General features: G+C 36.4%; 1 protein-coding gene and 1 non-coding gene across 2 annotated transcripts; both read left to right on the top strand.

Annotated features, from left to right (window-relative positions):
- Positions 1-5,182: 5,182 nt before the first annotated feature.
- LOC105967551 (uncharacterized) lies at positions 5,183-5,483 on the top strand. Its single transcript, XR_016034952.1, has 2 exons — positions 5,183-5,323; positions 5,421-5,483. It is a non-coding gene; the product is annotated as an uncharacterized LOC105967551 (transcript).
- Positions 5,484-6,617: 1,134 nt separating this feature from the next.
- On the top strand, positions 6,618-8,063 carry LOC148766578 (Adenosylmethionine decarboxylase family protein). Its single transcript, XM_088826925.1, has one exon. It carries the CDS (start codon positions 6,787-6,789, stop codon positions 7,864-7,866), a length of 1,080 nt encoding a protein of 359 aa, XP_088683051.1. The 5' UTR covers positions 6,618-6,786; the 3' UTR covers positions 7,867-8,063.
- Positions 8,064-21,450: the final 13,387 nt, after the last annotated feature.

The raw sequence follows: 21,450 nt of genomic DNA on the forward strand, positions 1-21,450 counted from the left end.
TATCAATAGAAATAGTTGCAACATTGAGTCTGGTTTTGTGACGTCAATTCAAAATTAATTTTGCACTTAAATACATATGTTTGGAAAAATATTAGTTAAATTAGTAGAATTTAGTTAATAGAAAGTGGAGTTTTGGGGATAGGGTTTGGTGTTCTCAAAATTATTCCCTACATCCAAATCACGTGTGGTGGTGCCCCATACTGCAACTTGCACATGTATAGTATTGTGGAGTATATTTACAAATCCATTTATTTATTTATTTTAATCACTATATATTAGTAATAAAAATATGCATGCACACACAACTACAAATCCATTTATTTATTTTAATAAAAATATGCATGCACACACAACTATGTGCATCTAACCACAGAGTTTGTCTCCCCAACTTGCACTTTAGTCAAAGTTCTCATTCTTACAGTCTACATATATTATTATTACCAATGAAAAAATATTCAATTGATGCATATAATTATATTTGATTATATTTTTATCTTTAAACTTGAAAATCTTGTTCGTTTTCATTATTCATTTTTTTTCTGCTAATGTATACATTTAGTTTAAGGATATAATAATTGTAATTAATTGAAGAGGAGATAGTATTTAATTAATTAAACTTGCAAGATCATCTTATGCATAAGATGTTTTTAATTTGTACTTTCTTATGAGACTATGAGAGGATAGTCTATTAGAAATTATATTTAATTCTGCTATGGGAAAAATTTGCAACATATAATGTAAAGTTTAGTTATTTTTGTAAATTGTTTTAAGGGTAAATTACGGCCAACTCCTAAGGTAAGGTTACATTACGAAAAAACTTCCTTGTATTTGGATAATTACAATCACCCACATCAACTATGAATCTTCTTACATGTCCACCCTTATTATGTCAAATTCAACAGGATCTTCTAGATTCCGTGGAATATTCTCTAATATGTACTCGTTTCGTGCAAAAATGCAGTTTTCGATGCGCCACAATCTGATATTTACAAGTCAAGAGACACATCTTGTTTCAAAATGTGGACCTCGAATGAAGTAAAACGGGTACTAATTGAAGAATATTTCACGTGATCTAGAAGTTTCCGCTAAATTTGACACCGTAAAGAGAAACGTGTAAAAAAATCATAGTTGATGGGTGATTGTAATTATCCAAATATATGGGAATTTTTTGTAATTTAACCTTATCTCAGGGGTTGTCGTAATTTATCCTCATTTTAAATTGCAAATATCCCAAAGTTTAGAAATATGTAAGTAATTGTTTGCATAGACCACATATATATGGGCTACCATTTATCTTTTGGTTTTTCAAGAAAGGCCCATAATCAGGCCCAAGGGCCTCTTTGTATATGAGGTGGGCACACCGCACACGTCGACGGAATTTCATAGGCGCGTGATCCCCACATACATTGTTTAGATTATTACAAGTATTGCATTTCTTTTTTAATTATAAATCGGAAAATAATGAGTCTTAATGGAAATATTTTTGACATACTATGTATGTTTTAATGTATATTATTTTAAATGCTATAAATATCTATATATTTTGTATTATTTTTCTGTAAATACCACTCAAAAAAGTTTCGGAGCAGTTTTAATAAAATTTTGGTGGTGTTTGATCTGCACTTTCAAGACCTCCTTTAAAACTCTACTCCCTTAGCCGCCCGGAAAAGTTCAGCTAGCGTCTTGTAGTCCCGACGAAGATGAATTCAACTTATTGAAAAGTAAATCAATATAAAGAGAGAACTTGAAAGAGAGTATAATGTTTATTGATCGTTCAAACTGTATTCCCAATAGAGTTTTTACACATTCGTTTGTATAGAGAACTACATATGGTTATTTCTTAATTTAAATTCTCTCTTTTCGCCCGAGATTTATTCTGTTTGATTAATCACCGATCGTAGTTTGCATATTTTACTATTATGTATGGAAGTCATACAAAGTTCTCCTCTAACAGCTGCCTCCGAGCTTGCCACCTACCACTAATTATTCATCTTCCTACTCGACCTATTGTGTGTTTGACGATCTTCTTTACCACAAATTCTTATAGCATCAATCCAGTCCATCTTGATGCTCGCCGTTCATTAGGCCTGAGTTTGATGAGCTTGATTTATGTCGTTCACTTGGGATTGGGCCTAATAACTCTGGGTATGGAGAGCGCGGCCCAATAATACCGTAATGATCCCATCGCTTGTACTGAATATCGTCAATACTCAACACTATAACATTCGGAAACGTATCATATAGTAGTAACACATGAATCGTGATTAGGTATAATATCTATAAAAAATATAACATATGGTCGGCAATTAAAATAAATAAATTCGAATCCAAATCAATGGAACTCAACCAAAAAAAGAAAAATAAAATAAAATGAAGAGGTTTCTTATTTTGAATTGATAATAAATCATAACACTCATCTACACACACACAATTCCATTACCGATTGATTACACGGCAACTACTAGGAAAGCTCCTACAAAGTAAAGTACAAAGTGACAAGAAAACACCTAATTAATTAATTGAAATTAAAGTCAAAAAAAGAAAGCTTAAAACCTTAAAAAAGGGGCCAATAATGCTGCAATAAATAAATAAATAAAAATCAGTCACGGAAAGTAATGTTTGAAAACATAATCTAGACAATGACAATGGGAATCAATTGAAGAATCTTCTTGTCCTACGAAAATGACTAAATCCAGACAAGGTCGAAGAAGATAAATTTTACAGAGAGGGCATTTTTGTCTTTTCATATATGAACCACAAAATACAGCTCACATACACGTCTCTGAACTCTGAATCAGATAAGCTATTTTCTGGGGGCCCACATTTCTGCTGCTACTTGGTTTGCAAAGAAGTGCAAACACAAACCTTCCGTTTTTTTTGTCTTCTATTATTTATTGGCTAAATTACGACCACGTTAAATTATGAAAAATTCTCTCGTATTTTAATAATTATAATTATCATTTAACTTTGAATTTTCTTATATATTTACTCTCATGGTGTTAAATTGAACATATTCTTTTAGATTTCGTACAATGTATTCTAGTTTTTAGTTGTTTTTGTGCAAAAATGTAGTTTCTGATGCATCACAATCTGATATATAGAAGCCAGAAAACATATCTTATGATTATCTTGCTTCAAAATGTGGAGCTCGAATGGGATAAAACGGGTACAAACTTGAGAATCTTTCATATAATTTAGAAGATTTTACTAAATTTGACAACGCAAGGATAGATGTGTTAGAAGATTCATAGTTGATGGATGTAATTGTAATTACCTAAAGGAATAACTTATCAATGCATTAGTCCGTCAGGATTTGTAACAATGTCTGTAATTACCAGTGTTCTAAATAGCGGTCGTGGCGGTCGATATATCGGCCGCCATATCGGTATCGGTTATAAACCTTTACGATTTTGTTGAGGCGGTTTGGAATATCGGTTTTTTACGGCGAGGCGGTTTGCGGCGGTTTTTTGGCGGGTCAAACTGATATATCAGTCAACAAATCGGTTTTTTTTTTTTAATTTAAATTAAAATGAAAATATGTTTTGATTTTTTATTTTTCTCCAATTCTTTCAACTTCCAAAACCAAACCAAGTACTACCCCGTAATTTATGCTTTGTTGTGTTTATATTAATTATTGATGCGAAAGACTTGCGTAATATTTGTATTTCGTAAGAATCTTTTATTATATTATCATCTTATTATTTTTAAATTTTTGTTATTTATTGAGTAATTAGAATTATATAATAACATATGAATTAGAGGATAGAATTATGTTTAAATATTCTTTTATATATATTTTGAGTATTTACAAATATTTTTTTAGAAATATATTACACTAAATTTAAAAACCGATATATTTCCGATTTATCTCCGATAAATTACCGTCGCACCGATTTATCGTGTGGCGGTCCCAAACCGCCACGTACCCGATAACCGCCTTTTAGAACCTTGGTAATTACTGTTACCATATGGACCTTAAAATTATTCTAGCATACTTGAAGGGCGTAGATGTAATTTCTTAATAATAATAATAATATAGTAATAACAATAAGAGTTATTTTTCTCGGCCGTACGATTCCAAGATTACTACAGCCACACATATAAAAAATTACTTGTGGTACAGACAGATTGTGTGGTCCATATTGACCAAGTACCAATAATTAATTAGAATGGAGGAAAAGAAAAAAAGAAAAAAAGAAAAAAGAAAAAGAAAATGAAAGGATTTAAAAGCTGGCCAACAAAATCGGTAGTGGGGTTGAGGATAAGAAGGCATATAATATTACCAATCATTAGTGGTATTTTTTGAATGATAGACATAATTATTAAATGAAAAGTTCCAAATCATTTTTCTACCATGTACCCACTATTTCATATCCCAATCTTACCCTCCAAACCTTCCCTTCAAAATAGGGATACAATTGGACAATTAATTAATTAAAACGTATCACAAACTTTTGCCACCACATATAATCGAAAGTACTGGCTGTATTAATTGATACAAATTTGAATTCCTTTACTAACGTCATTAGACCGAATTTGTCACATATGATCAATCTAATGTAATTTACGTCTCTTGTATAGTTTTTAAATTATTATACAGGATATAGATTTACTCAATACATCTATACGATTAACTGTTTGTTCACTCATAATATTATATATAAAAACAAAGTAGGCATGATTTGGTTTTAAAAATTAAAAGTAGCAATTAGGTTACAAAAAGTTTGGATCTATTGTCTTTGTTTAAAAAGAAAATTAATTAGGAGATTTGATATTGTGGGGGTAAATCTACTTTTTTCCTTTCATAAAATATATATATAAATCTTGTTGACTAACCCTAATTTAAATTCTAGTTGAGAAAATAAATTACATATATAATGTAATCTTCTAATAATCATTCCACCATGTAACAATAAATTGGTGTGACCAATTTGAAATTACATTTGTTTATTTGCATTTGTAATATAATCGACAAAGGTTGCACAAAAACGAAAACGAAGTTTACCCAATGATTTTACGGAATTTTAGTTAAAAAAAGAAAAGGTTTAAATGAAATTTGATATATAATAATTAGCAAAATATTATAAAAGCCTCCCCTAGTCAATAATAGAACAAAATCACGAAGGGTAAGACCGTAATAACGGAACAAACGAGTGGCAATGACTGTTTCCCTACGTGTATAAATAAACCTCTCGCCTCAACCGAATCAATCACGAAAATTACTCAATCTCTAAAGAAAAAGAAAAGCGAGAGCAGCGGAAAAAGGGAAATATTTCTAGGTTAAATATTCCTCATCGGCCGCCGCTACCCAAATTGCTTAATTGTGAGTAATTTTTTTAATTAGCAAAATTAATAGAATTATATCGCTGAGTTGTTTCAATGTTCTTATCGTTGTTTGTGTATCGTTTTTCTTTTTGCAGAAATTATAGAACGTGAATTTGTGGTTTCAAGGGGATTGCGCACAAAATTAAATCATAATATTTGTAAGTTTTATTTTATTTTTGATTTTTATTTATTATTATCATTCGAATTGTTTGAGATCTGATGTTGAATATTAATGTGTGTTTATATACATTAAAATCTGTGCTTGTGGGATTTGAAATTTCTGCTCCGTTGAAATATATCGATTCTGTGTGTGTTTGTTGAATATTTTTGTAATGTTGGTTTATTGCGTGAAGGAAACGATCTGTATTCATCATCTCTTGTTTTATTTTTTCGATATTTAATCGCTAAATTTTGTGGATTCGATTGTTTTTCTCAATTTTTTGCATAGGTTATTAATATTTGCACTATTGTATTCAAGCATCTCTAAAAAAAACCGGATCTAGTTTTATGAAAAATCTTTTTCAGATCTAGAATTTTGAAATGTTGGCGAATTAGTTTTTATTTGATAATTGCTTTTTTTTTGAAATTATATCCAGAGAGATTGGTATTCATGCCTTTTATATCTTTTGTATTAATAGATTTTCGACTCGATTTTTTTTGCGGAAATAAATTATTTTCATCAGTGTTAATCTGTCTTGATGCTCCCTTTTCTGATTTTTTTCCCATTGATTAATGAATATAATTATGCGTCTTATTTTCGTGTGAAATGTTTTTATGTTTCGGATCAGATTTGTTTCTGTTGTAATAAAAGTCTGCTCAATGTTTAGAATAACTAAATGTAGTTTTTTGAGTTTCAATGAAGTTCATAGCTCTTTATATTATTCCCTTTGTTGTGCACAATGCGTGTCTTTGTCTTTCATGTCGTTGACAAAGAATTGGGCCCCGTTTTTGCCGTTTTACTTGTTTCATCTGGCTATGCCATCGATCTCATGCTTAAAGCTTCATTACTTGACTTTATCTGGTTATATCATGCAGTCAAACATTGATGTACTAATGGAGTCTAAAGGTGGAAAAAAGAAGTCCAGTAGTAGTTCCTTATGTTACGAAGCTCCCCTTGGATACTGCATTGAAGACATTCGACCAAACGGTGGCATCAAGAAGTTCAGATCTGCTGCTTACTCCAACGTAAGTCTTAACATCCAAATTATGGCCAACTTTCTTGATTTTCGTACTTTTATCCATTTTTAAATTGCTAACGCTTCAAATTATTCTTCTTCCTTTTGCAGTGCGCTCGCAAGCCATCCTGATACCCCTTTATACTTCTGCCCCCTATCACGTCTTCGGGCGTGATTTTTTACTGCTTTCTAGGATTAGTTTTTATTTTTCGTCTTACCTGCACTCCTTTTCTTCCTTCTCCTACAACCTTCTTGTCTACTCTCCGTCTCTGTAAGGTTCTTAGAAATGGCTCTGTCTGCTTCCCCAATCGGTTTTGAAGGTTTTGAGAAAAGGCTCGAAATATCCTTTTTCGAGCCAAGCATCTTTGCTGACCCCGAAGGAAAGGGACTCCAATCCCTTTCCAAATCTCAGATTGACGAAATCTTAGGACCCGCTGAATGCACCATAGTTTCTTCGTTGTCTAACAAACACATTGACTCGTACGTCCTCTCTGAGTCCAGCCTCTTTGTGTACCCCTACAAGATTATCATCAAAACTTGCGGTACAACAAAATTGCTTCTTTCGATCCCACCCATTCTGAACCTGGCCAAGTCCCTCTCTCTTTCGGTCCAAACCGTGAGGTACACCCGTGGAAGCTTCATCTTCCCAGGAGCCCAGTCGTACCCTCACCGCAACTTCTCCGAAGAAGTTGCTGTTCTTGATGGCTATTTTGGCAAGCTTGGTTCAGGCAGCAAGGCTTACGTTATGGGAGGTTCCGACAAAGAGCAGAAGTGGCATATCTACTCTGCATGCGCTGCATCGGTCGAAGCTGAGAACCCCGTTTACACACTGGAGATGTGCATGACTGGCCTTGACAGGGAAAAGGCTTCTGTTTTCTTCAAGAAACAATCCAGCTCTGCTGCTGTGATGACTGAGGTTTCTGGCATAAGAGACATTCTCCCAGAATCCGACATCTGCGACTTTGATTTCGAGCCGTGTGGTTATTCGATGAACTCAATTGAAGGAGCTGCGATCTCGACTATCCACATCACCCCTGAAGATGGTTTTAGCTATGCTAGCTTTGAAGCGGCTGGATATGATTTCAAGCATGTGAATCTTGGTGAGCTGATTGATAGGGTTCTGTACTGTTTTGAGCCGAGCGAGTTTTCTGTGTCTGTGCACGCTCAACTAGGTGCGAAAATGTTCCAGCACATTCAAGCGTTGGATGTGAAAGGATACACTCATGAAGAGAGGAGCATTAAGGAGCTGGGAATGGATGGGTCGATTGTCTACCATAAGTTTGCTAGGGCTGCTTTCTGTGGATCTCCTAGGTCAACTCTCAAGTGTTTTGGAGAAGAGGATTCTGAAGAAGAAGAAAAGGAGTAGCATCGTTCGTTTATTTTTATTATTTACTGCTTTGAATAAAATGATTGGCTTTGCCATTCGTTAGTGGTCAGTAATATTTTGATATTTTTTGTTTGTGTTTGAATATTCTATCGTTGAAGACTCTGTTTTTGTTTCGATTGACAGTCGGATATACGGCTGTGTTGCTATCTATTATAAAGACTCGATTTTGGTATTAATTGTTTATGTTGTTGGTGTTAATTTTTGTTTTGTTTTGTTTTGTTTTGCAACTGCATTTTACAGTATCATTATATATATTGCTTTGTGTGTTTAATGGTTTACTGTTAATCTAAAGATTTGATATTCTGATTTTTATACAGCTAGCTGTATTTTATTATGATTTCTCAGTTGTGGTTTGGAGTTTGATTTGTGGAAAGCCACCCGACTTCTGAAGGCAAACTACGTTTTACGGACGAAAACTGTGTCGAATCTGAACATGGCCTATATTTTATCCACTGTATACGAGTATTACGGCTTTACAAGTGAACCTGCTCATCCGTCATCGATAAACGAATTTTGGTAACAATCATGGTAACCAAACACTTGAAGGATATGGTAATTTATATTAGGACATTAAAAAATAACAATAAAAGAATGTTTTGTCCTAGTTCATATGCACAATCCATTCACACCACAGCCTAATCGCAATTCGCCAAAATCCACAAATGAAAGGAATTAAAAAGGACTTGCATCCCATGAAATCGGACACAAACCCCAGAGCGGAAAAACGGAGGCGCATTTATGAAGAAGCCGAACTCTCTTCCGACTCTACAGTTTCTTGTTTTCCATGTGCCGTAACACATCCACTCATTGGATCAACAATGCTCGTTTCACATGGACCCCCTTTTAGCCCCATTGCCAGCATTGGTGGTGGTAACATCCCTGCTCTGAACAGGATCTGACGGTTGTTACGGGATTTACAGACGAGTGGTCAGCATGCAATAGAACCGTTTTAAAAGATATGAATTTAGCTTACTGGTGCTGGCTGATGTTAGTTCGGGACGAACAATGTAGAAGAGGGACTTGTAATTTTGATAATGAAGAGATATATGTATATTGTATACGACCACAGATACGCATTGTTAATCAGGTCATTGAAGATTCAAGTTCATTCACTAATGGAAAGCCAAGTGTAGTTAAAGAGATGGAACCCGAAAAAAAGTTGGTAGGGTGCGAAAATATCAAAGAAGAGATAAACCGGAAAGTTCATAATACACATCAACAATCACACACACATTCTTAAAAGAGTCGAAAATAACTTTTAAAAAATCGAGCAACCGAAAATTAGAACTGGAGCAAACACACTCACTTTACTCTGTCGAAGTTGATCCCCATTCTTTAACCACTGTTAAGTGTATATTTATACACTTAATTATACCTTTTAATTGGAGCTTTTGGTGTGTTTTTACGATAATTGGTGCTTAATTTGGTTATTATTTGTATTTTAGGTACAAATTGAAGAATTGACAACTTTTGGGGTGAAAACTGCAAATTCAGAGAAAAAGTGGGCCAAAAGTGAAAAAAGCAGATTTCTGAAGAATTAAAAGACCGCACGGCCGTGCGGATTTTAGTTCAAAATCTCACACGGCCGTGTGAGTGGACGTGATGGCGCAGTGAAGGGAACTCAATTATACAAGGAAACCCGCCCTATTAGACTTTTGCACCCTATTTAAAGGCCACAAGCACACAATTAGACCTATCTTTTATCTTTTACCTTTTATCTTTATTTGAGTTTTTAGCTTTTATCTTTCGACACGCAATCAAGGAGCAAGAACGAAGACGAAGACTTGACGACTCTTCATTATAGTTCTTCTCTTTTATTGTTTTTATGATTTTTCGTATTTTCATTATGTTTTCCGTAACGAACATGAGTAGCTAAGTTTTTATTCTAGGATTTTATTGGAACCCTATGTGGTGATTCGAACCTCTTTTTCGACTTTTATGCAAGTTTAATTCTTCGATTATTTCCTCTATCTTGATCTTATTTAGTGCATGAGCGTAGCTAACTTATGTTGCTAGTTGTTATTGTTAGAATTGATTGACAGATCGTTTTAATAATTAGAACAGGGATAGGAGAACCTTCGAGTAGTTTTTCACCGAATGCGTGTGTTAATTGCATGTATTATCGTAGACATACAGATAATACCTTAGGTAGCCGTTTGCGAGACTTGTTATTTAATGCTTTATTTATATTAGGTTTGCATAGACATATAGTGAATCTTTTATGAATAATAGGTTTATAGCGCAGCGACAGCTGGTTATGAATAATTTCGTGTCTTGGGTTAATAATCGGGAATCGTAACTTGCATAATAGGAGATTAGTTGGGTGAAGAATTATCGCATAGGGGGAAGATAAAATCCTAGATCCGTTTATTATTGACTTTTTCTCGTGATTACTTGTTTTCTTAATTATGTTAATTTTATTAGTTAATTAATTTGACAACCTTGCGTAGGCTGGATAAAAATCACAATTGTTAGGATTTGGTACTTAGGATTAAATAATTTGCGTATTCCCTGTGGGATCGACATCCGACTCTCACGAGTCTACTTTACTACTTGTTTGCGATACGTACACTTGCGTGTTGGTATTTAGCACCCAACAAGTTTTTGGCGCCGTTGCCGGGGAATACGGCTAAATTATTTATTTATCCTAATATTAAATTTGAGCAATTTTTCTTACTTCAGCCAAATTTTTTATTTTATTTATTTAATTATTTTTTATTTTACTTTGTTTTAGGTACTTTTTATGCGAAGAGGACACGACACGAGCCTGCTACCTCTTGATCCCGAAATTGAGCGAACGTTTAGGCAAGCCAGGAGAAATCAACGGTTAGCCCAAAACAATCCGGCAACGATGGAGGACGAGAATAATCGTGGAGAAGGTGACCAAAGGCGTCCACCGAACGCGGCAGGAGAAATCATCAACGAACAAAACCAACGCCTGCTAATTAATCCACCACCTCGTCAACGAGCACTGCATGAGTATACCGTTCCAACGCTCAATGGGTTTCAATCAAGCATCCAGCAGCCCCCCATTGAAGCCAACAATTTTGAGATTCGAGCGGGACTCCTCACAATGCTCCAAAACAATGGTTTGTTCAGCGGATTGGCTCATGAAGATCCACATCTTCACTTGGTCAACTTTCTCGAAACGTGCGACTCGCATAAGATGAACGGAGTATCACCCGAAGCACTGCAACTCCGTCTGTTCAAGCATTCCCTACAAGGAGCAGCCCGAGAATGGTTGCAAACTCGTGCACCGCACTCCATCTCGTCGTGGGCCCAGCTAGCGCAACTCTTTATGAACACATACAACTCCCCAACAAAAACTGAGAGAATCCGGCGAGAAATTCAAAATTTCATACAAGAAGCCGGTGAAGCACTATTCGAGACGTGGGAGCGGTTCAAGCAGCTAGTAAGGAGGTGCCCGAATCACGGACTACAAGAGTGGCGCCAATTGCAAATATTTTATGATGGACTGCAAGACAACTCGAGAACAGTGCTCGACTCTGCAGCTGGAGGTATGTTCATGAGTCTAACCTATGACGAAGCATACGAGCTCTTGGAACGAATCGCCAGAAATAAATACATGCGAGCATCGGACCGGTCGAACAGCGGAGCGGTCAAGACGGGAGGAATTTTGGAGTTAGACGGAGTCACTGCAATCACGGCCCAATTGGAGAAGCTATCGAAGCAAGTAGCGGCTTTGCAAACTCAGCAAGTCCACGCAGTCCAAGTTCCCGACCAGCGCGTAGAAGAAACGGAGTCTCTGAGTTATGTGCATGACACCAACCGACAACAGAGGAACCCGTACTCCAATACTTACAATCCCGGATGGAAGGATCACCCTAACTTTGGGTGGGGAGGAAATCAGCAAGGGCAAAGGCAAGCACCACCTCAAGGCCAACCGCCTAATTATTCACGAGCAGCTCCCGGATTTCAAAATTCGCCTCAAGCTCAACCTCAAGGTGGAGATCTCGCAAATATCTTGGCGCAATTCATGACAACCACCCAAGCCTCCATCCGAAATTTGGAGACACAGATGGGTCAACTTGCAACCCAGCTAACCGCGAGGCCATCGGGAGCACTGCCGTCAAATACTGAAGATCCTAGGAAGAACAACGTCGAGCAGTGCAACGCTGTGAGTTTAAGGAATGGGAGACAATTGGAGGAAGCCCCACGAAAAGAGAAGCAAAACACGGTGATCAAGGAGCCGAGCGTGATTGGAGAAAAAGAAGCGACTCACGAAGAACCACTATCATCTCCAGTGAAATCACGAACCCCGCCAATTCCATATCCTCAGAAGCTTATAAAGAAGAAGCTCGATGCCGATTATCAGAGATTTTTGGACAAGCTGAAGGAAATCCAAATAAATATTCCGTTTATTGAAGCCCTTCAAAAGATGCCAAAGTGGGTGAAGTTCCTCAAGGATCTCGTGACAAAGAGAAAGAAATTGCAAGGAAACGAGATGATCCAACTCACGGAACAATGTAGTGCAATTCTTACACGACCCCTTCCACAAAAACTCGGCGATCCAGGTAAGTTCACTATCCCTTGTACTATAGGAGGTAAAAATTTTAGATCGCTCCTTGATTTAGGTGCTAGCATTAATCTCATGCCTTATTCCACTTATAAAAATCTTGGGTTAGGTGAGATTGAACCTACGGCTATAACTCTTCAATTAGCCGATAGGTCTTTGGTATACCCAAAAGGTATTTTAGAGAATGTGCTAGTAAAGGTGAACAAATTTATCTTCCCGGTTGATTTTATTGTACTCGATATTGATGAAGATAGGGAGATACCTCTTATTTTAGGGAGACCGTTTTTAGCCACTTCAAAAACTCTAATTGATTGTGCGAGTGGTGATCTTACAATGACGGTGCATGATGAAACGATCAAATTTAATGTTTTTTGTGCTAATAAAAATCCATGTGAGAATAATGAGTGTTTTACTATTGAGCTTATGGATTTTACAAATCATGAAAATTTTGATGTTTCAATTTTGGACCATGGGAAAGCATCGTTGAGTGCAGGAGATGACAACGGAAAAGGGAATCGGAAGGAGCACGTTTGTTGTGCGAACTCAATTTCAACTCCTCCGAGAGATAGTCAAAAGAGTTGGGGTGCTAACGGTGTTGAACGAGCAAGGTGGATGTGGCCACCTAACGAACCAAACGAGCATTATTGGGGAGAGGGATGCAATCGCCATGTGACTTCGGTCACGTTAGCTTGAACAGAGAAGCAGACAAAGTCCGGCTGAAGACTGTAAACTTAGCGCTTCTCGGGAGGCAACCCGAGCTTTCGTTTTTTGTATTTTATGTTATTTTAAATTTTTTTAGTTTGGCTTTTATTTTATTTTATTTATAAAAAAAAAAAAAAAAAAAAAAAAAAAAAAAAAAAAAAGTTTTTGGGTACTAATAGAAAGTTTTTATTTTGCAGGGACCTAATTGCAAATACCGGCACGGCCGTGTGAAAAAGACAAGGAATTCCGCACGGCCGTCCGAGAAACGGACCCAGCTACTGCCCAAATCCGGAGTTTGACACGGCCGTGCGGATTGCTGCACAAAATCTCGCACGGCCGTCCGAGTTGAGGAGCCGCTACTGCCCAATTTCGCCAAACGGTGCGGCCGTGCGGATTTTAGTTCAAAATCCCGCACGGCCGTGCGAATAAGAAAAAAGAGGCAGTTTAAAGAGGGGTTTTCACACCCAAATTTTCACAAATTTCCAACCCTCCCTCTCCTAATTCAAACCCTAGCCCCATCTTTCGAAATTTCTCCTTTTCTTTGCCAAAATTCACTGAAAATTCATCAAATCCACACATATTGTTACTTCTCTAAGTGATTTGTTGTTGATTGGCACAGGGAGGATTCAAGAACAAGCAATTATCTCCAAAAATCCATTCCACCAAGAACGCCCACAAGGTGTTCGACGAGCAACCCGGCGATGGTCCCGACGCTTAAAAACAGGTGTTTTCTATCCTTAAACTCCGGGCGAATCACATTGAGGGCAATGTGAATTTTAAGTTTGGGGGTGGTTAACTACTTGTTTTATTTTATGTGCGCCTTATTTGTGCTTTTATTTTTTTTTATTTTATTCTGCATGCTTTAGTTTTTGTTTTAATTGCCGTTTTATTATTTTCGTTTTTAAAAATAAAAAAAAAAAAAAAAAAAAAAAAAAAAAAAAAAAAAATTTGTTCGATGCATCGATGAATTACGATGATGGTAGATGGTCAATGTTTGATGATGAGATTACTTGTTTTATGTTGATAAGGAGTATGTATTTGTTTAGCTTTCGATTCAACGGAACGTAGCAGTGAATTATTGCTAGGAATCACACCTTGTGCTTTGCTTTGGTTGAATGTTTTGCATTTTAAATTTGGAATTTATTTGTGCTCAATCATGCTTTGTTCGGTTTTAAATCTCACCTTAGGACATCTATGATACGAAGTGTTGGGTAGTAAGTGATTTGGGAGATGATTTGGGCCTTCTTTGAACCGTTTGAGCCTTTCAAGCCTACCTTTAAATTTTTATCCTTAGAACCTTGATTTGAGCCTCGGAGAGAAAAGGTGTTCTTTCTTTTAGCCAATGAGTAGAAGGTAGAAAAGTGGAGATTTTTGAATAATTATCCCTTGGTGGACGGTCGAAAAATTCTTATAAGATCTTTCTTCTTCTTCGAAAAAAAAAAAATAAAAAAATAAAAAAAAATAAAAAAAAAAGAGAAAAAGAAAAAGGATAGATATATATGTGCATCTTCATATATATATATATATATATCTAAATCCTTCGATATGAAAAGAAAAAAAAAAAAAAAAAAAAAAAAAAAAAAAAAAAAAAAAAAAAAAAAAGAGAGAGAAGAAGAAGAATAGATTAGAAGGGAGAAATAAGGACTAGTGGAGGAATTGTGTTGAAAACTCGAGTCATTGCCTCAAGGCAAAAGTGTTGACGTGTGAATTTTGGAGAATCGAGTTTATTAAAGTCCCTAGAGGTGAATTCATTGTTTCAAACGCCTATCTCTCAAATTTTGGCGTAATCACCTCAATTCAAGAAAATTAGCCACACATTCCCATATTACCTACCTCGGACCAAAGAGCCTAACAATTGAAAGCCACAAAGTCCCAATGATCCCAAGAGCTTATTGTTCAATATTAGTTGAGTAGAATAATTTGGTGAGTATTTGGAGTCAAATATATGCATGTAAGTATAAATTCTTTCTTTCTTTAACTTGCAAATATTGGATACTTGAAGCAATTGTATGATTTGTGGTTTTTGGTAATAATGAGTGACTAAGTGCCGTTGAATGTTAAGCTTGCGAATACCTATGAATTGTCATCATAATTGCAAGTTCTGAAAACGCGAAGTTGACCCATCGATCTATGTAATGAGATGCATGGTTTTGGTTTGTGTTCTTGATTTGATTTTACTTGAGGACAAGCAAAAGTTCAAGTTTGGGGGTGTGTTAAGTGTATATTTATACACTTAATTATACCTTTTAATTGGAGCTTTTGGTGTGTTTTTACGATAATTGGTGCTTAATTTGGTTATTATTTGTATTTTAGGTACAAATTGAAGAATTGACAACTTTTGGGGTGAAAACTGCAAATTCAGAGAAAAAGTGGGCCAAAAGTGAAAAAAGCAGATTTCTGAAGAATTAAAAGACCGCACGGCCGTGCGGATTTTAGTTCAAAATCTCACACGGCCGTGTGAGTGGACGTGATGGCGCAGTGAAGGGAACTCAATTATACAAGGAAACCCGCCCTATTAGACTTTTGCACCCTATTTAAAGGCCACAAGCACACAATTAGACCTATCTTTTATCTTTTACCTTTTATCTTTATTTGAGTTTTTAGCTTTTATCTTTCGACACGCAATCAAGGAGCAAGAACGAAGACGAAGACTTGACGACTCTTCATTATAGTTCTTCTCTTTTATTGTTTTTATGATTTTTCGTATTTTCATTATGTTTTCCGTAACGAACATGAGTAGCTAAGTTTTTATTCTAGGATTTTATTGGAACCCTATGTGGTGATTCGAACCTCTTTTTCGACTTTTATGCAAGTTTAATTCTTCGATTATTTCCTCTATCTTGATCTTATTTAGTGCATGAGCGTAGCTAACTTATGTTGCTAGTTGTTATTGTTAGAATTGATTGACAGATCGTTTTAATAATTAGAACAGGGATAGGAGAACCTTCGAGTAGTTTTTCACCGAATGCGTGTGTTAATTGCATGTATTATCGTAGACATACAGATAATACCTTAGGTAGCCGTTTGCGAGACTTGTTATTTAATGCTTTATTTATATTAGGTTTGCATAGACATATAGTGAATCTTTTATGAATAATAGGTTTATAGCGCAGCGACAGCTGGTTATGAATAATTTCGTGTCTTGGGTTAATAATCGGGAATCGTAACTTGCATAATAGGAGATTAGTTGGGTGAAGAATTATCGCATAGGGGGAAGATAAAATCCTAGATCCGTTTATTATTGACTTTTTCTCGTGATTACTTGTTTTCTTAATTATGTTAATTTTATTAGTTAATTAATTTGACAACCTTGCGTAGGCTGGATAAAAATCACAATTGTTAGGATTTGGTACTTAGGATTAAATAATTTGCGTATTCCCTGTGGGATCGACATCCGACTCTCACGAGTCTACTTTACTACTTGTTTGCGATACGTACACTTGCGTGTTGGTATTTAGCACCCAACAACCACCTTCTTGACCTGCACCATTTCACAAATTAAATCAATGTTGGTCTTTTTTGGAATTTAGTCCCCTAACTTGTCATATTTCAACTTAACACGCAATAACTTTACAAAATAGTATTTTTAGTCCTATTCTGCATGATTTTTAATTTTATGACGCGACACATAAACTTAGGGCTAGGACTGGGTTGGGTCGGTCGATTACCAGCCTAAAAACCGACCCATCCGTCAAACCATTTTTGCTCAAATTTGAAAACCGTTGCCGACCCAACTTTTGTGGGTGGGTTGATGGTTGGCAACCGAATATTTAGTTTTGGAATTGGTCGGTTGATGGTTTATACCCGCCACCTAGTTCACTTAAAAAAAATTAAATTTTGGAATAAAAATATCCACATTCTACGTAATGCCCGGTGCGATCATCATTTATGAGGTCAAAATAATTAATAACAATTTAACGAAAAAATATAATAGATTCAAAGTAATTTCAAACATGCACAAAAGATTTAGTGGAGTTTTGTGGGGTTTTTGTTTAAGCTTGGCCATAAAGAAATTGGTGGAAGATTTATGTTAATTTTTTTTTTCCTCTGTTGATTGTATTTAAAATTTAAAATACTAATTATTTTGATAAATTTCAATAACCACGTAAGAAAACACGGCTTTATTTTATATTTTAAAAAAATTTTAATAGTATAGTTGGATGACCGATAATTATCGGTCAACCAACTTTTGATAATATTAGAAACTACCAGCCGACCCATTATAGATGAGTTGGTTGAAATTTTCGACCCGATCCAATGGTCAGTTAAAAATTGATTATCCGCTTAAAATATGGTCGGTGGATCGGTTGGTGGATAAAAACCAACCCAGTCCCAGTCCTACATAAACTTGACCCATTTACTTATATGGACTCTTGAAAATTATAAATTTGACATCTAACTTACCCTTGGTAGAACTTTGATTGTGTGAGACGACGCATCTATTAACCAAATTAGGGACCATTTATAATTTTGAAGTGTCCATATAAACAAATTTCAGCAAGTTTGTTAGCTACATCATTAAACAACCGCTAAAATACAAAGTTCGACTGAAATAGGACAAAAAATACTAATTCTGCATACTTACTGCATGTAAAACTGAAACATGAAAACTTATAGGACTAAATTTCTAAACTGAACAACATTTAGAACCAAAGTTATAATTTTTACTTTTGGAATTTTGGGTAATAATCACAGTAAAAATGATATGCACGCCAGCACGTGTTTACATAAATTAAACTTCAAGAACATGTGATGAAACACAAATGAAGAAAATTTAAAACCGGAGAGCAATAAATATTTTTTTTACATTGATTGTGTTAAATTAAATAAGAAACTCTTCAGAGCGTAAATTGGAATCTCAATTTCGATCAAAATATTTCGGATGAATCGAAAATCGGAACTATTGTCCCAAATTAACTCTTGAAGGTAAACCTAAACATAAATACATTTTAACCCTAAATGTAAATTTAATTGAGGAAAAAATTGAGAAAAATATTTAAAAAAAAAAGAGGGATAAAATAGTTTAATATCCTTCAAATATGGGTGTTACTATTTGCAGCGGGACTTTTACTGAAATTGACTTATTTGCAGCGGTACCTTTTTCATTTAAACTTTTTTCTTTCAATTTCTCTCTCCTATTCCCAAACTCTCTCTAGGAATTCGAATTTCGTAAATTTTTTCGACATTCAAACCGTACAAACGAAGCTCGATTCCGGTAAATTTTCGATATCCTACTACTTTTAATTATTTTTATCTCCAATTTAGGTAAAAACACATGTTTAGGATTAGATCTAGCAAAATTTCGAAAAAAAAAAAAAATTTACAGCTCCCGTGTTCTGGAGCACGGAAACTCGAAGAACATTCAAGTTTCCGTGCTTTGCAGAACGGAGGATTCAAAATTCTTGAATCGTCCGTTCTGCAGAGCACGGAAACTTGAATGTTCTTCGAGTTTCCGTGCTCCAGAACACGGGAGCTTTTCATTCTCGTGCTCCACAAAACGGCACCTTCGAACTCCTTTTTAAATTTTAATTTACCGAATTAAAAAAAAATAAAAAATTATATAATGTTCCCGTCTTGAAGAACACGAGAACTTGAAGATTTTTCAGCTTACTGTGTTCTGCAAGACGGAGGATTCAAAATTTTTGATATCCCCGTTCTGCAGCACACGGGAACTTGAAGAATCTTCAAGTTCCCGTGTTCTGCAGAACGGGAACATCAAATTATTATTATTATTATTATTATTATTATTTTTTATTTTTTTATATTATTATATTTAATTAGTTTGTTTATCTTTTACAGATGGCACGTCAGGACAAGGGGAAAGGGATTATGGGTGCTTCTTCGAGTTCGGATAAAGTACCGAAGATTAAATTTCGGTATGGCGAGGAAGCCGCGGCAGAAGCCGAGGCGGAAGCCGAGCGCATTCGTATGACTGCATCTCACCGTCGTAGGAGAGTTATTGAGCGCGACACTGATTTACCCGTCGTGGACGAGATTCCCCACATAGACCATAGTTCTAGATCTATGGCGGGTAGCATTCGATCTTTAGGGGCAGATTCCCGTATCCCCTACGAGGAACACGATGAGGAGCAGGACCATGTTGGGAGCGATTTTGATGATGTTCCCGTCCCGGCTGCGCGCGCACGCAAGTCTCGGTACGAGTTCGATACTTTTAGTGGCCCACTTGTGTTACATGGTCTGGCTCCAGGAGGACCGGCTGATTGGAGGATGATTCCTAGTTTCAAGAGTCATATTGCCTACTTACATTTGGGCAGGACATGTAAGTTTAAATATATTTATTAATATATTTATTTTTATATATTTTAAATATATTTATTTTAATATACTTTTTCTAATTAAATTAGAAATTCTACAGGAGCGCAGCGTGGGGCGATGTGAGTCCAGGATTACAAAGCTTAATGATTTTAAGAAACATGAGCTGAAGCAACTCATGGCTCCTTACGGGCAGGATGAGTTAGAGCTACTGGAGACATCTGGCCTAGACTCACTCGAGCACTTCTACATGAAAAATGTAGACAATGGACTCATGGGGGCATTTATAGAGAGGTGGCAGCCGGAAACGAACAGTTTCCACATGCCTTGGGGTGAGATGACGATCACCCTACATGATGTCGCATTTATTTTGGGGTTGCGTGTCGACGGTCTAGCAGTGCACGGTGATTCTGTTGAGGAGAGGCCTATGTGTGAGTTGTTGCTAGCTGAGGTTCTTGATTTGGACCTGGTCGAGGCGCATGCCAAGCTCGGCAATAGTGGGATAAAATGGTCGGAGTTTGTTCAGCGTGTGCGCAGTCGGTCCCGATCTTGTCGGCAGAAGGTGGTAGGATATTTGACGTTTTTGATCGGTATGGCTTTATTCCCCGACCGGAGTATAGACAGGTTCAAGCCAACGTGGATGAGATATTCTTCCGATCTCGAGCACGTCTGCGAGTATGCTTGGGGTGCAGCTGTCTTGGCTCATTTATACCGGCAGTTGGGCTTGGCTAGTAAAGCCCACGTGAAGGGGTTACAGGGTTGCACGTTACTGCTCCAGGTATTCAAGTTGTATTTAATATAATATATTATACTCAATAGATTATGTTAATAATGTAGTATTAATTAGTATAACTTAGGTACTTATATAATATAATCTAGTCTAATAATATATTAATTTAATATAATATATTGTAATTTAATATAATATATTATAGTCAATATATTATGTTAATAATGTAGTATTAATTAGTATAACGTAGGTACTTATATAATATAATCTAGTCTAATACTACATTAATTTAATATAATATATTGTAATTTAATATAATATTAATCTAATATATTCTCGTTTATTTGTAGTGCTGGATTTATGAGTACTTTCGCCCTTTGCGAGCACCTATTAATCCGGATTATAGGGAGATGCAGCCTCGTTTCCTGAAATGGTAACTACGCAAGGGTATTTCGAACTTGTTCTCGGTCCGAAGGATGCTTGATGATATGCAGGCCGATCAGGTATGTATTTTAATTGTTGAATTTATTTATTGTTAATTATTACGTAAATTTAATTTTTATTACGTTAATCTAATTTTCCAGATTGACTGGATGTCTTACAGTCCGCACGTACATAGACGCGTTCCGCGTACACTGTATTATGGGTGCATACAATTTATGGAGATTATCGAGTCATATTTACCGGATCGCGTCCTACGGCAGTTCGGCTTTAGACAGACCATACCGCAGTGCTACATTCAGTCTAGAGAGCCGTGCCTACGTGGTCCGCTTGGAGGGCAGACATACCAGGTACGGTACGATCCTCCAGGCGAGGAGTGGATGGACCTGGCTGCCAGCTCGATTACATTGGACGGTAGGACATTAGCCTGGCCGCCGTCCGATACTGCTGCTCGGTACATGGACTAGTACGTTCCTCGTACGCATCAGTACGTCATCAACCGGGATCCAGCGCCACAGGGACCACCGTGAGTCCGCCCCCCTCCTATTCAGCCGGACTTCTATGACATTGTGCGTATCATCCATCCGCACATGCACGAGATACCCGAGCATCTACGTGTGCAGTTACAGCCTCGTGTGGAGCCACACGCACGTTTTCTAGGTTTATCCCCCACTCAGACTGGAGATTCCGACGACGACGACTTTATGGAGATGCCCTCACCGCGTCGGCGACCGGGTGGGACGAGTGGCACCTCGAGGAGGTCTAGGGGTAGACAGTAGACGATCGTTCCATTTGTTTGACATTTATTTGTTTTTTGTGACATTTGTCTATGTTTTGGACTTGCTTTACTGTTTTCTGTTATTTTTTGTTTGACTATTAT

This window comes from Erythranthe guttata, chromosome 12 (genome assembly GCF_056151865.1).
Source record: "Erythranthe guttata isolate IM_541 chromosome 12, IM_541, whole genome shotgun sequence".
In the NCBI taxonomy this organism is placed as follows: Eukaryota; Viridiplantae; Streptophyta; class Magnoliopsida; order Lamiales; family Phrymaceae; genus Erythranthe; species Erythranthe guttata.

What these genes read in the sequence shown, in the direction of transcription:
- LOC148766578 (XM_088826925.1), top strand. Translation starts at nt 6,787, where the DNA reads ATGGCTCTGTCTGCTTCCCCAATCGGTTTTGAAGGTTTTGAGAAAAGG.